The sequence below is a fragment of the Tursiops truncatus genome, chromosome 5, assembly GCF_011762595.2.
Source record: "Tursiops truncatus isolate mTurTru1 chromosome 5, mTurTru1.mat.Y, whole genome shotgun sequence".
Lineage (NCBI taxonomy): Eukaryota > Metazoa > Chordata > Mammalia > Artiodactyla > Delphinidae > Tursiops > Tursiops truncatus.
The window spans coordinates 20,530,949-20,547,247 of NC_047038.1; the positions used below are offsets into that span (position 1 = coordinate 20,530,949).

Below are 16,299 nucleotides of genomic sequence, written 5' to 3' on the forward strand. Positions count from 1 at the left end.
CAGTCAGTATTTGTTCAGTGAATGAATGATTGTCCAAATGTATCATGAAAATACGTACCTTATTAGGCTAGTTGTGCTTTACTTTATAAAAGTTTGGAGGTCTGGAATTTGTTTTTTCCCACTCCAAGTCAGTGAAGGTATAGTGTTTATATTTGTGTTACTTGGTGTTAGAGATGTGGAGTGCTAATCACGCATTGCTTCCCCCCCCTCCTGTCCTCAATTCCAATTGAATATAAACACACAATGAACATTGGGTAGAGATTGGTATATGTTTTATTAAACTGAGCAAGTGCCCAGTACCCTACAATGCAGAGGTTTTGAGAAGCTAGATTCGAAGCAACTTGGATTCAAGAATGCCCAGTGGAGTACTTGCTCCTTTGGCAGTTACCCTCCTCCCCTGATTGAGAGTTGAGTAAATCTGACCGGGAGGGTTTATGGCAAGAAACAAAAAACAGAGAGCCCACCGTCGTTCTCAGCAAGACATGAGCAGGCCATGAAAGGACAAAATTGAACTTGTTTTATTCATCCACTAGTTAAAAATGTGAATTGTGGCCCAGGGGATGTCAGATTCCACTGGTTAGATTAGCAAATTCTCCGCATATGGAAATGATTCCGTAGGCAGGTGGAGAGAGAAATTGAAAGGATTTATCCAGCTCCACCCCTCCCACTTGGGGAACCAAGCAGCCCTGCCGTCTTGGGTGGAAAGAAAGGGGATGGTTTGCAATTATAGTTATCCCCTGAACAATTGCATTTGTGACACATATATTGAAATACACCTACAAATAAATAATCTTGACCAGAAAAGAGCTATCAACACCGGATGCTTCTGAGAGTTGATTGCAATTGTGAGTCATCTAGACATCTGCCAAATTAAAGTAGGCTCTGTTTGTACATATGTTTAAAGGGAAGAACGGATGTTAATCCAGCATCTATTCAACACCTGTTAATAAGAAAGGTAATACTTATAAAAAATATCATGTTATTTTTAGTATGGGTAATCTATTTAGTATGGTTAGTATTAACTTCAAGTACAAATTCAGGAGCTTTTATGTTTCAGGTTCGTGGGAGTAAGGGAGAAGTTCTGTACATATTGGATGCTACCAACCCACGGCACTCCAACTGGCTTCGCTTTGTCCATGAGGCACCATCTCAGGAGCAGAAGAACTTGGCTGCCATTCAGGTGAGCTTATTTGCTTCTTATTTGTACTCTGTACTGCGAGGGGAATGAACTAATTTATAACTGTACTCCCTGTTTTAAATTTATTTCCCAATGACCTGCTTCAAATAACAGTAACTAACTCATAAAAGCAGAGAAATCTTATCTAGGCAGCATGTGCAGGAAAGGGCAAGCCTAGCTGTAAATTGACACCAGATCACTCACTTTATGAGAATCCTTGAGGGAATGAATTACATGGGCTGATATTGTCCTTGGCGGCTTCTGCTTTCAAGTACTTCTAATTCACTCAGTGAATGTTTATTGATAGTTTTTCTGTTTGATGGTTTATTTGGCTCATAGCACCATATTCTGTGTTATTGTTTGGGAAAGGCTTCATGGAGAAAGTTTATTTGGGTATATCCCTATGACTGTACTCTGAGCTTCTTGAGGGTATTGTATTACTCAGGGTTTTCAGAGAAACAGAACCAATAGGATCTATGTATCTATATCTGTATATCTATATCTATGATGTATAGCTATCTATCTGTCAGTCCATCCATCCATCCATCCAGAGAGAGAAAGAAAGAGACTGAGAAAGAGGCTCATTGTAAGGAATTGGAGGCTGGCAAGTCCAAAATCTGCAGAGCCGATGTCCCACTTTGAGTCCAGAGGCAACAGGCTGCTGTAGAACAAGGAACAGCTGATGGATGGTCTAGTTCAAGTCTGATGACTGGAAGGCTGCTGTAGAATCAGCAAGAGCTAGTGTCCCACTTGAAAGGCTGTCAGGCCCGAAGCGTGGATATTCCAGTTTAAAGGCCATCAGGCAAAAGAATTCTCTTTTACTTGGGGGAAGGAGACCCTTTTGTTCTTGTCAGGACTTCAGCTGATTGGCCGAGACCCACCTACATTGTGGAGGGCAATCTCCTTTACTCAAATTCATGCATTAAAACGTTAATCTCATTCAAAAGCACCCTCACAGAAAAACCCAGAGTAGTGTTTGAAAGACTGTCTGGGTGCCCTGTGGCCCAGTCAAGCTGGCACATAAAATTAACTCTGCCAGGTGGGATCAATGTTTTCCTGAATTCTGTATCCCTATATCTTAGTATAGTGCTACACACAACATTAGTCTCTAATACAAACTGTGAGTTGAACTTCAGTGATCCCTCGGTGGAAATTAAGGGAAGAAGAGAAAAGGTCAAGGCAAGGAGTTTTTAGAGGGGCTCTATAATTAAAACTCACTGGACAGATCATTAAGAGAATAAAGAAACATTACATTCTGTTGGGGAATTAACTTATCACATGTGAAAACTCAGCTCCTGAATCCTAAACTGCAGAAGAGGAAGCAAAGCTATGGTTGGCAGAAGCAAGAGGGAAGGGGAAAGAATAAGGGAACTAACAGTTCTTTGAGTATTTACCCATGTGCACTATTCTAGAAGCTTCATATATATTATGTCATTTATTCAAAACTCTCAGAGCTTATGCTGATTTCACTCAATTCCAAGTCTAAAACCAACAGGAGCAAGAGGGAAAAATGCACAGAATTAGGTTTTAAAGTAACCAGAAAACACAATCATTTAGAATATTTCATTTCCTGATGTTATTAGCTCACCAGCTTTCTTCAGTAAAAAGAAGTAGTGGATCACCAGTGTGATTACTGTTTCTTTTAGTATGGATAAATGAGTGATGACTTACCAAAGGGCCACGTGGGGGATGCAAAATAGGATGTTTTGGCAGCCAGCTGTATTCAAGCCACTTTTTAGATTGTTCGTGACATGTGTTGATCCAATCACACATTGAAGTTGATCTCTTTTTTTTAATTTGTAGACATTATTTTTTTTCAAGTATTTTATATTTTTTTATGGTTTTCTGAGGCATACTTATCTCACAGGATCTTCAGTTATATCCTAATTTTAATTTACAGACTCAGTTTAAGTGTTCCTTTGTAAATGTTAACAATATCAAAATTGCCTGTAGAACCATGAAACCCAATTTAGGCAAACCCATTGTTTTGTAGGTTCTTCATTATTGTGTTTTAGAGAATATTATTCTGTTTAAACTAGATTCTTTTCTTCTTATGCTTAAATAATGATTTTAAGCTGTTCTCAAATTCCTTTTTGGGCAGTTCTTCCTATTGGCTGTTATTTCTGTAGCATCAGTAGCTCTCTCCATTTGCCCAAACCTTCAAGGTGTAATATGCTCAGCTTTGAGTTTTGCCCCAGAATCTCTCATCAGGTTTATCCTTGTTGAAGAGTTCCCTTCAACTGTACATTTTGCTTATACTGAATTCTTTAGTTAACGGATTACTGTCAGTAAGTGTTTGTCTCCATCTTTCGCTACCCAGATTTGCTACTCTATGCCCTGTTTATTTCATCATATTGTAGCCACCTACACTTCTCTCCTTTTTGGTAACCAGGATTTCTAAGACTTACACAGTTTTCATGTTAATTCGCTGTATTCAGTGCAGTACTTTTCTTCCTCTATTTCAACTGTGTTTCTTTCCTTGAAAGCAAATAGGAATCTACAAAAGATGACTGTTGCAACTTTGGTACTCCAAGATGTTATTGTTTGACTTGCTAATAGGGGGTGAAGTGGGAGTGGCAGTAGAGTAGGACTCATAAACTAGCTGGAGGCTATGTGAAGTTTCACACTTGAATTTAATTAGAATCTGTGACTGTTCAGAGGCCACTGTGAGAGTCTTTGGGTGCAGAAGTGATGACAGTGCCTTTAATTCCTTTTAACGTGGTTTTGGCCTTTCCTAAGGGGGGGTTGAGTGCGGTGCTACCATGTTTCTTGCCATGGAGCACAGTATGCATCTTTGCTAGGTCCCTTGAGGTAACGTCTTTCTTACTTGAACAGTAGCTGGAGAAGTGGATTGCTCAGGGTTCAAAATCACATTTGAGCTAGAGGCAGAGAGCTTAATATTTGGGTCACATGGCTGACAGTGATATCATCCTTCTGATTAGTTGGGATTATCTCCTGAGGACTGCGTTCCAGAAACACTGAATTGGTAAGAGAAGATCATAATGTTTCCTGCAAAGCATTATGAATCACTTGCCTTCCAAGTTGCATCTGAAATTCAGGGTATTCAGGAAATTTTTTATTTGAGCTGTGTGTCCCAGGAGTGAAGTAAATGAGAAATATTTGTGGCTATGTGGCTTGCTTGGTGGAAAACGTCAATACTTGGTCCAGTTTTTTTGGACAAGGGATTAAGAATTCAAGGTCTGTTTTGGCAGAGGATGGGAACTCTTTTTTGGAGACTCAGTTATACTTCTAGTTTTGCAATTTATTTGATTTTGGAAGACTTGCTTTGGAAATGATGATTTAAATATCTGAATTACTGAAGAAGGGTCTCATAGGCCAACAGTTCCTCCCACATGCGCACATTTCAGAATAATCAGTTGAACTGGATGTTCAGACCCATGAAAACTATTTCTGACTAAACCAGAAAATTCTAAACATGAAAGATTTGGCTTAAAATGAACCAAGAGAATTCTTAAGCTCCGTAAGGAACGGGTGATTCTTATTAAATGCTAATTTTATTATACTAAAGGAAAAAAATATGTAATATTTGAAAAGTAATTGAACTACTTAGTGTTTTGCAGGCTTTTGAAAATTTCTGATCTTTTGGTAGAAAGCTATTTGTTTAAATACAGAATTATGTCATTTAAAGTTAAAACTTGGAATTCTTTAGTCATTTCAGAGCTAGAGTATTGTATCTCATGTTCTTAAGACACGTGTCCAGACATACCTTTCCTGGGACTTTTCACAGTATATTATCTTATCAACGTAATGAAAGATGGCTTGTTGTTCTAAAAAAAAAAAAAAAAAAGGAGCATATGGAAGAATATTTGGGTCTTGGTCCACTACTCCGTGAGGGGTGCCAGGGGATGGGGTGGTCTAACTAAGTCTAGAGGGCACTGGGCTTTGAGCTGAGCTTGTGGTATCAAAACAGCTCCACCCTGATTCCGATGTCAGTTTGGTTTCCCCATTACCGGGAAAGCTATTTTATTACATATTATTTGCTCTCCTACCTGTGCCTTGTGAGAGGATGGACAATCTTAGACAGTTTATCCCAGAGTCTTTTCTGGTGACACATGGCATTTCAGTATGAAGAAGTGGGAGATCAAATGTGGCTCTCCAAGGAGAGCAGCAACTTGCGTGTTTTTAGAGCCCAAATAGTACTTTCTCCATTGTCATCAAGCCACCAAGGTCAACAGGCTTATCAAATAGTGTTGATGCAGAATGGTACCAGCCAAGCAGCCAACCAAAAGAAATATTAAAAGGATTTATCACTTATAGCCAAAATTATACATAGTTTCCTCTAATTCTGTTTCTTCCCTATTTCTATTTTTTTCCTATCAGATTTATACAAATGGTATTTCTACAATATTTTCTAGACTTTGTATGTTACAGAATTGTAAGGTGCAGCTCTCTGGCGATTTCCTTCAATAAAATATCAGTTAAATAACTTGCAGGTCTGTCTTTTAATGGGTTATCTTCCAGTAAGGTACATATTTGTCTTTCACTAGGGTAAAAATTTAAACTAAATTAAAATCACAAGTAATTGGTCCTATGAGGTTTTAAATACCAACCCTACTGTTGCCGTATGTTCCTACAGGGAGTGGGGGAATTTTATTATTTATCAGTTTATTATTTTCAATGAGGTTGTAGTTTATTGGTAGGAAAAATGAATATGTATAGAGAGATCTTTAAGATACATAGTGATACCTTGAAGGATGAGTTAATCCTTAATAATGATGATGTTGGCAGCTAACCCTTTCTGCATGCTTACTATACGCCAGTAAATGGTGATATGTATTAAAACCTTAATACTTACTGTGACACTATAATTATCATTTCCCTTTGTCACATGAGGATACTAGCACACAGAGACTCTAAGTGACTTGTCTGAGCCACACAGCCTGGGGGTAGCTGGATAGGGTTTGAACCCTGGTGAATTATCTCCCCTGTCTACTCTCTGAACCTCTGTGCTCTAATACCTTAGAGTTGAGATAAATTATAAAGGAGTAAAGTCAGATTTAAAAACCTTCCGGGGGAGGGATAAATTGGGAGATTGCGATTGACATGTACACACTGCTATATATAAAATAGTTAACTAATAAGGCCTAACTGCATAGCACAGGGAACGCTACTCAATACTCTGCAATGACCTATATGGGAAAAGAATCTAAAAAAGAGTAGGTCTATGTATATGTATAACTGATTCACTTTGCTGTACACCTGAAACTATAACACAACATTGTAAATCAACTAACTATACTCCAATAACAATTAAAAAAAAAAAACTTCCATATGTCTGAACTTGCTATTTACATATTTTGAAACTGATGAAAATTTGCAGAACAATTTAATTTTTAAAAATATATTTTAAAGTTATTTACATCACATACTCCTTGATCTTTTTTAAGTTCCCCAACTACCCATAATTCATTACAAAGCATTGCACTTTCTTCTTTTCATATAAAGGTGATGTCTAGGCAATATCTGTCCTGACCTCTTTTCCCCTTTGGTTCCTTTCTTTTTGTCTCAGCTGCTAGCTAATGTGTTAAAAATGAGATAAAGTTAACCTTTAGATCTCTTGAAATTAAAAAAAGTAAAATTTCAGAATCAGAGCATGTCAGGTTAGGTAGAGGGGAAATTTTCGAGTAGGTAGGATTTTCTTTGTCTGTCAATCCAGAAACCATACAGGTAGTTTTCTCAACTACCTCAATTGAAGACCATCCTGCTTCCCAGTGTCCTTGTGTCACCCAGCAATAAAGTAGGATGTGTTGTTGCCTTTTGACTCATCCAAGGGTTCTATGAATCACTTCAGAGCTTTATTGGAGCTCGACTTTTGAGCTATTTTTTTTTTGCATTGACAAACATTTATTTCATTTCTTATTTTAAAAATTTTTATTGGAGTATAGTTGATTTACAATGTTGTGTTAGTTTTCACATGTACAGCAAAGTGAATCAGTTAGACATATACATGTATCCACTCTTTTATTTTTTTTAGATTCTTTTCCCATATAGGCCATTACAGAGTATTGAGTGGAATTCCCTGTGCTCTACAGCAGGTTCTTATTAGTTATCTATTTTATATATAGTAATGTGTCTATGTCAGTCCCAAACTCCCAATTTATCCTCCCCCACCCCGCCCGCTGTCCCCTGGTAACCGTAAGTTTGTCTTCTACATCCATGCCTCTACTTCTGTTTTGTAAATAAGTTCATTTGTACCCTTTTTTTTTAAGATTCCACATATAAGTGATATCATATGATATTTTTCAGAACGATTTTTATCTAGCCTATATTATCTCTATGTATTTGTGGTTACGTTAGTTACATATTTGCTGTGTAACAAATTTCACCCACATTTTAACAGCTTAAAACAACAAACATTTATCATTCATACCTTTGCTGAGGGTCAGGAATTCAGGAGCAACTTAGCTGGGTGGTTCTGGAGTTCTGGCTCCAGGACTGTCACGAGGTTGCAGTCAGGTAGTCAGCTGGGGCTGTTTGGTCTCGGAAGACTTGATTAGATTCCACTTCCAAGTTCACTCACATAGCTATCAGCAGGAGGCTTCAGTTCTTCACGGTGTAAACCTTCCCTAGGACTCCTCACGACAGAGAGAAACAGCTTGCTTCTCTGAGAGTGATGTGAGAGAGAGAAAGCAGCAGTCTTTTATAACCTAATTTTGGAAATGACCTACCATACCATCATTTCTGTAGCGTGCTGTTAGTCACACAGACGCAGACCAGCATGGCACAGTGCAGGAGGAGACTTCACAGGAGTGTGGATACCAGGAGGTGGGTCGTCACCGGAGGCCGTCTTCAAGGCTGGCTACAGCAGTGATCAGCGGGGGGAATGCGCTTTAGAGAAGGATGGGGTAAGGTTAGAATCAGTGACAAAACGAGGCCTTGATATAGAATCAGAGGGAATGCAGAACCCAGCCCAGTTCGGATACTGTTAAGGAAGGCCATTTCAAGCAGTAGGTTCCTGACCCTTAACCTCACTGGCTGAGCAATTTATTTAACTCGTTCAGTCAACCGATAGCTCCCAAGCATCTGCTGTGTGCCAGGGCCTGTGCTCAACATTGGAGATATTATAGTTAAAAAGATGATCTAGTTCCTGTTTTCATAGCAGTAAAAATAATCTTTAAAACTCTGTTCCTCTTTGTGAATTAGTGGTAATAATACCTACCTCACTGGATTTTTGTGAGGATTATATTAAATGAGATAACATATGCAAAACCCCTGACCCCTGTATGTGCCAATATATGTTAGCAAGTATTTGCATTATCACTACCCCTGCCATGTCCATAGTTGTTGTCTTTATAGTTTTGTCTCTACGTAAAACAGAACGAAATCTGTTTTATTTCCTCTAAATTCCTCTCAAGGTAGCTAATATAATTCTAAGCATGTAGAAGACTTCTCAGTGAACATTCACCACTGACAGGACAACCTGCTGGATGGAATGATGGAACCATAAGGGGCCCGCCCCTGACTGTGGCTGCAGACGCCTGGATCCCGGCCCCTGGGCACCTCGGTTGTTGGATGCACAGGGACACACGCGACTGCTAAGGGCACTTGACCACTGTTTACCGTGACTTTGCTGGCTGTGGCTGTGTGGCCTATCTTCCCTCTGGAAAGATAATTAGGACTTTATAGACGCAAGAAATGTCCTGACGTAGAAGATGTCTTGTGCTGTGCAGAGACCTTTACTAGATGCAGTGGTTTGGCAACCTTAGAGATAGGTTTGGGATCATTGTGATGTTTGTGCTAAGCCACTTTTCAGCTTTTTCAAAGAAGCAGGTTTTGTGCAGGTTGGTTGTTTCCTAAAGAACATGTCTACATTCTGCCTGCTCTCAGCTGTCTTTCAGTGAATGCTGGGTACTAGTGGGGAGCATCCCTAGAAATCACTTCAAAGGCTCATCATTTTGTAACCCAGCAAAGCATTAACCGAAAGGAAGCCAGAGGGCTGAAGAGTGTGTGTTTCCTAATTGATTTGGGGCCTTTGGTAACAGGGTGTTAGAGATAGTGAATGTATGAAATAGAATTGAATAATAGAAATTCTGTGAAATGATTCTTTGTGGAGGAAAAGGTGCTGAGTCTTTTAATATTTAATTTAAATTTATTATGATTATTCATTTAGAATTAAATTCTATTTAATATTGGATTTAAAACTTAAAATTAAAAACTTAAAAAAATATTTAATTAAAAATATTCCCCACACCACCAGAGCAGAAACCCAAACCACGTAATATATCGATGGTCTCACTTAGAGCAATGATTTATTCACCTATGAATTTCTGTCACTAGTCGGAGTTCCTCAAGAACAGTCTGTGTCGGTTTCGTTGGTTTTCACACTGCCCACCCTGCATGGATGCGTCTCGGGGGGCCCAATGGGTGCTTGCTCACGTGACTCCTCTGCTGACTTTTTCCGGAACTGGTACACCTAGTTGCATGCGCCTTGTCAACTTGGAAAAAACCCTTATGTCTATTTCCTTTGAAATGACCGAGAGCAAATGCTTCCACTTGAACTCTGGCCTGCAGTTTGCGTGCATGTGAGTATTTGGTCAGGCAGGGACACTTTCACTCTGTCCCTGCTGAGTATGTATGGTACATGTGTACACATCTCAGTCTACAGCGTAGGCATTTTTATCTCTTAGCCAGACGACTGTGTGGCCAATAGCACCTCATCATTATGTCAAGTCCTTTTACAGACATAACCACAGACAATCCGAGTCTTAAATTCAGATACTCTGTTGAGTAATAGCTAGACAGTCCAGTCTGGACTAACTCAGAAACCTGGGATATAGAGGAATGAAATAGCAAAGGTTAATGGGACAGGAGGCCTTTGCTGTGAAGTGGTAGGGTTCTTTCAAATCACATTTAACAAATGTAATAATGAAAGATTGGTATTTGAGAATTAATCAACATTGCATTAAATACACTGGAACCAGCCTATGCCATTACAAAGTTTAAGAAGAGGTATGGTAGAAATTAAAAAGAAGAAAGTTTAAAATCTTTTAGTTGCTAAAAAATATAGTGAAAAGAAGAGACAGTTGTTATTGATGCAGTGAAGCAAACAACATGAATACCCCATTTATCAGAGGAAGAAATTAAACGAATAAATATATGTATTATATATATATTACATATATATTATGTATGAAATTTATTTTTAAGTGTTAAAACTAAAATCTAGACACCTGAAATTAAGTATACATACTACTTGTTGCCAGGCAAGATTTTTTTGTGTGTGAACATAAAGAAGGAAATGATTTGTTTTTGTTTTTCAAAATTGGAGATATATTTTATGATGCGTTTTAGATTTAGTTTTTAATGATTGGTATTAAAATAGGTAATAAACTGCAAAGTGCAATCAATGTAATGCATATAACAGAAAACACTAGAATTAGCCACATTTATTTATTTATCAGTGACAGTTGGGTTTTCTATGGAAATTTCTATTTAGAGAAAACGACTCTATCCATTTCACGAACAGATTCTCATAAAGGTTCAGCCACTACTAGGCAATAAAAAGTAAATTGTGAAGTTCCACATTCCATCATTGAACTGATAAAATATTCAAAAGAAGGTGTACAATTTCTCTTACAATTTATGTATCTTTCAATTGATGTAAGCCGCACAACCAGGTTACCCTGTATTCAGCTAAGTATGTTAAATTCAAGATTTTGAGGAAACTGGCTCACAAAGCTTTAGGAGAAATGTTACCTTAGAACCAAATCTAATCTTCCATAACTGTGTCTTAGTCCTCTTTGGAAATCTCACAGGATTCAAAAAAGACAGGTTGGGGAAAGGAGAAAGGACGACTGCTTACTGGGTTGTAGGCCACTGTCTGTGGTGCTTCATTGCGTCCAGAAGGAACAGAGTCCAGTGGAGGAGGAGTTCTGAGCTTGAGTATGGCCTTTCCTTTCACTTGGAACTTCGTTTAACAGGAGTCTAGAAAGTAATTAAATGTATCATTATCATGACTGATTTATGTCAAAACTATACACACTTTTTATTACAGGGTCATCCTTCAGTATCCGTGGGAGATTGGTTCCAGGACCCTTATATATACTGAAATCTGTGGGTGCTCAAATCCCTTATGTATAAAATGGTGTAGTATAGTCAGCTCTGTGTATCCTCAGGTGCAGAACCCATGGATATGGGATACGGAGGGCCTACTGTACTTAATTAAATGGGTAATCAATTGACTAATGTGTCTGTGATTTCTTAAGTTGGGATTTAATGAGCATTTTTATTAAATTCACCTCAGTGCGCAGAGATTAAAGCAGCATTTCCTGGTTTCTTTTCCTGTGGTTAAGTAAGTCCTTTGAGATATAGTTGTGTACACTTTATGGTGGTTTACACATCTGTCTGTTCTATTAGTTTTTCAGACAGGAGACAGGAACAAAAAGGCACATGGTCATTCTTGCTGAGAATTTACCCTACTTTTCTTCAAGCAATAGCATGTATAGCCAGCTAGGCTTTTGAGAGCTTTCCCTATGTGACTTAATTCTGTGCCCACTTCTAGACTTTGGAATGTAGTGTGCTTATATGTAGCTTTTATTTTTCTACTTTTTCAGATTGAAAATGCTTATTATCAAGCATTTATATGCTTCTGTTAAACTTCTATAAATATATACTGCTTTGTTTCAATTCAGTAGGACCAATATCATGTTGTACATAGGGGAGATTCATAATAATCCCTTGAAATACTTGGCACCTTGCTGTCAGGTAACACATATGTTAATACTCTCTTGACATCATCTAAAACCCATAGGAAACCCCACGATATTTTTACCTCTAGAAAGTCAATCAGTAAGTGAAAACAAAACAAATGAAAACAGATTATCCATGCTTATGAAATGAGATTTCAAACTGTGCGACTTTGGCCCATTATAAAAATTTGTAGAATTTTTGCATCAGCATTATTTCATTTAATTCCAACAGTTCCCCCCAAAAGTAGTAGTATTATACCCATTCTGTAGATGAAAAAGCTGAGCTCAAGTTTATAAAGCCTAGAAGTGGTAGAGCAGAGCTTTCTGACCCAGTTAGTCGGACATGCCATTTTGGTATCCAGGTTCTCCCAGAGAGAGAGGGATGCTGAGCCCAATTTTTATCTAGAAGACTCAGAGGAATACATGTACATTTTAAAGCAGTGACGAATATATACTTCAAATAGTATTTCTTTTTGTTCACCATGCTGTACATTATATCCCTAAGACTTATTTCATAACTGGAAGTTCATACCTTTTGACCACCTTTACCCATTTAGTCATTAAATACATTTTTAATAAATGAAATTGCAGAGATGTTTACAATTGACCTATTGCCAAAATTAGTGAAATATGTTACTGTGAGACAGGAGAAATCACAGGCAAAAGTTATTTGTACACTTGATTTGGGGGTTCAGTAGTCAGGAGTATGCTTCTATAAAAGAATATAAGTAACCTGTTTTAATGTGTGTAAATACTTGAAAATTAAAAAGATGTTCTAAGAAGATACATTTTTCATTTATTTTGGTGAATGTTAAGAAAAGTGATAAAAATAATACTTACAGGTTCCGCAACTTCTGACATCAAACATGCACACCTACTTACAGCCGCACCTCTTCTCTATCCTTTCTCCCACACAGAGAAGGGTCCCTTCTCTTTCCTAAGAGCAGGCCTTCCACCCGTGTATCTCCTCCTGGTGAACACTTACAATGTAGGTTATCCCTTTTCTCCGTTTGATATTTACCCTCTCACACTCAACAGGATTCTTTTCATTGGTTTTAAACATCAAGTTTCTCTTTCTATTCAAAGTCTTTCCCTCTTGATTCCATATTCCCTTCCAGCAGGGACCCTTTCTCCTTCCCTGAATTGTCTATATGCTCCGTTTTTCTCACCACCAGTGCCCACACTGACCAGGCTTCTTCCTCCCTAAGCCTTCCAGTTGTTCTCTCTCAGGTCACCACTGCTCTCCAGGTCACTAAGCCACTCAAGGCTTTTTGCAAGATCTTTGCAGCCGCATTAGGTGTTGCTGACAAGTGCCTCCGTCCTGAAACATCTCTTCCTTTGGCTTCTCTGAATCCACCTACCATCCTAGCCAGCCTTTTTCTTTCTTTCTTTTTTTTTTTGCACCTTATACTTTTTGCCAGCTATTAAATGTCTGAGTCCCTTCCATTGCTTCGCACATGCATTTTCCCTTTGCTGGGTTCTTCTTATTTGTGTCCTTGGAATCCAAGCTAAGTTATCACATTACCAGGAAGCTGTCCCTTAATGCTGGAGGAGGTGAGCTCTCTCCGCTACATGCTCCAGTAGCACCGTGTCCCTCTCTGCTCTCAAACTTATCAAGTCATTTTCCATTTCTCTGGTGGTTGATTCATGGCAGACTCCACTCCCAGTCTGTAAGCTCTTTGAAGGTAGGCACTGTATCTGTTTTATTTCACTACATTATACTTAGTCCTTGCATAGTTCTTGGTACGTAAAGTGCTCAAAAAATTCTTTTTTCAAATGAATTACTTATCTCTATCAGAAGTTTCATTTTAGTTAAAATTAAAAACTCATATCTAGGTTAATATGTTTTCTTTCACCAGAAGGTATTTCAAATGTACTTTAGTTTTTCATGTAGATTCTATTGTAACAGTATAACAAACATCTTAAATTTTAAGTTTGATTTTATTAGCTAGGGTTCTCCAGGGAAACAATGAATAGGATGTATGTGTGTGTATGTGTGTGTATATGTATATAAAGAGATTTCTTATAAGGAACTGGCTTACGTGTTTGTGGAGGCTGACAAGTCCCAGGAGCTGCAGGATGAGTCAGCAAACTGGAGACCTAGTTCCAGTCTAAGTCTGAAGGTCTGAGAACCAGGATAATCAGTGGTGTAGTTCAAGTCTGAAGGCCCTTAGGCTTGAGACACAGGAAGAGCCGATGTTTCAGCTTGAGTCCAAAGTCGGGAAAAAGCCAATGTCCCACTTTGAAGGCAGTCAGGCAGAAGGAAATCGCTCTTACTCCCTGACAGGTCAGCCTTTATTCTGTTCAAGCCTTCAACTGATTAGATGAGGCCCACGCACGCTGTGCAGGGCAGTCTGCTTTACTCAGTCTACTGATTCACCTGTTAAGGTCATCCAGCAACACTCACACTGACACACCCAGCATAATGTTTGACCACATATCTGGAAACCCTGTGGTACAGCCAAGTTGACACATGAACTATACCATCACATTGATCAAATTAAAAAATATCTTACAGTTTTCTGCTTTCAGTCTTTTTTCTGTCACGTCAGCCTCTTGTGGTTGCCTTGTAATTTTCCTCAAATGCTGTAATTCACAGGGCATGGTTAACCTGTGCCTAACTTTTCAGTACTTCCATGTGTTGAAGCTGCTTTTTCTGTCTAGTTTTCTGCAACTTTTCTGTAATGCCCAATGTTCTAGCTAGGTTTGTTCTTTTCATAGGGCAAATATACCCTCTGTGATGCTGTGACTTTGCTGATGTCCTTCTCCCTACTTTAATAAACCCATTTTCTCATGATCTTATCTTGTGCAAAACCCATCCAGCTTGTGAATTTCAAACACTGTTGTGAAATTACCTCCCCAAATTCTACAGCTGCTACTCTCTGTGCAACTGTCTTGACCCTTTTTGCACTTTATTGTAATTTAACCATTTTGTTCTGTTTCCACTGAGAGCATTTCAAGTGCTTCAGGACAGGAACAAATATGGGTATTCTTGTGAATGTGAGTATTCTGCAGTACTGTGCACATTATGTGCTACAATAAATGTGTTGAATGAATATTCAGTTTCTTTAACAGGTTTTTGAATTAACTCTAGGTATGTTGAGTGGGGTGTGCTTGGCCTGACTCTGGTCTTCTTTCTAGGGAGCACATCTGCTTGTCTAATTTGTTCCCTTATTTCCAGTTGGTTGAAGTATTCCCAAGTGTTGGCTAACATTTGAATTCTTAAGAATTTGTTAGGGTTGGGAAATGGATTCTAGAACTCTTTTTGTAGTGAGTTTCACTTCCCTGAATCTTGCTTTCACTGTCTTATTAATTCAAAAGGAAATTGCATTTGTTTCCCTCTTACTTAGTTCAATTCAGCAGATCCTTTGTTGACACCCTTCCGTGAGCAAGGTGTTGCATCAGTATTGAGATTCATACAAAGAGGAATATACTAGAGTGCCTGCCCTCAGGGAGCTGGGAGTCTTTGGGGAAGGGAGGAGACAGGAGAAGGGAGTGTGCTTAGCTAAGGCTTATGCAGTTTAGAATGATGACTGTTTGGTGAATGATAATTTATATATAATACAGGTAAATAGACCCTTCCCCGTGCACTTTACAGCCCAGTTGGGGCTACAGCTAAATAAATACAGATCAAGGGTAAATACTTTGAGAGGACCAGCCAGATGGTTAGGGAGGAACGTTTGGGGGACCTATAGCTCTGGCTTGCTTATATAATAATTTGGGTGAGACCCTGTTTTCTGATGTGATATGGACCAGTACTTGGTCAATTAATAGAAAAAGAATTATCATAGAATTGATATTTCAACCATTGCATTTTAACTTGTTTTAGAAATATACATTTATTTGCCAAGTTTTTGATCTGTGACCAAATTCTTTTTGATTCTGCGTTTAGGTTCTCTCACTAGAGTTTGCTACCGTTTTTTTTTTCATAACCACTCTGTATAGTATCCAGTTTTACTAAAAGACACAAAGGTAAGGCTTTAAAAAAGCTGTCAAATTACACAAAGGAAAGCAATTATAAAAGATGGGAGGAAATCATAAAAAGAGAAGGATTCTACACTCAGGTTGCTTTGCAAGTCTTTCCAAAACCTTCAGTTGATCTTCTTAGAAACTATTGAATTTTTTCTGACTCATATATTTTTGCTTTATGTAGTGTTTAGCTAAGTTACATAATTACAGTAACTTGTACCAGTGGCATAAACCGGTGTGGGAACAAACACAGCTGACCCTTGGGACTCAAGCAAGCAAGTCAAGTGATGAGGACAGGAGTGTGCAGGCAAACCAGGGAGCAGGCTGCTGACTGAGAGTATGTGGCCTTGGCCGTCATTCGGCAGATTTTAGGATGTGCAGAGTGTCAGGTAAATCTGGGAATCAGTTAATTGAATGTCAGTTAAAAGCATTTCCAGGGCTTCC

At 38.5% G+C, this 16,299-nt stretch overlaps 1 protein-coding gene across 3 annotated transcripts in view; it reads left to right on the forward strand.

Moving 5' to 3' along the window:
• The window catches only part of PRDM5 (PR/SET domain 5), a 223,117-nt gene that overhangs the window by 72,607 nt on the left and 134,211 nt on the right, over positions 1–16,299 (forward strand). For all 3 annotated transcript variants that reach the window (XR_012331893.1, XM_019928070.3, XM_019928071.3), the window contains exon 3: positions 1,058–1,180. Coding sequence is in view for 2 of the 3 variants with exons in the window: in XM_019928070.3 (XP_019783629.1) it covers positions 1,058–1,180 (123 nt within the window). In the remaining variant the exon portion in view is untranslated. The remainder of the gene's footprint in view (positions 1–1,057; positions 1,181–16,299) is intronic.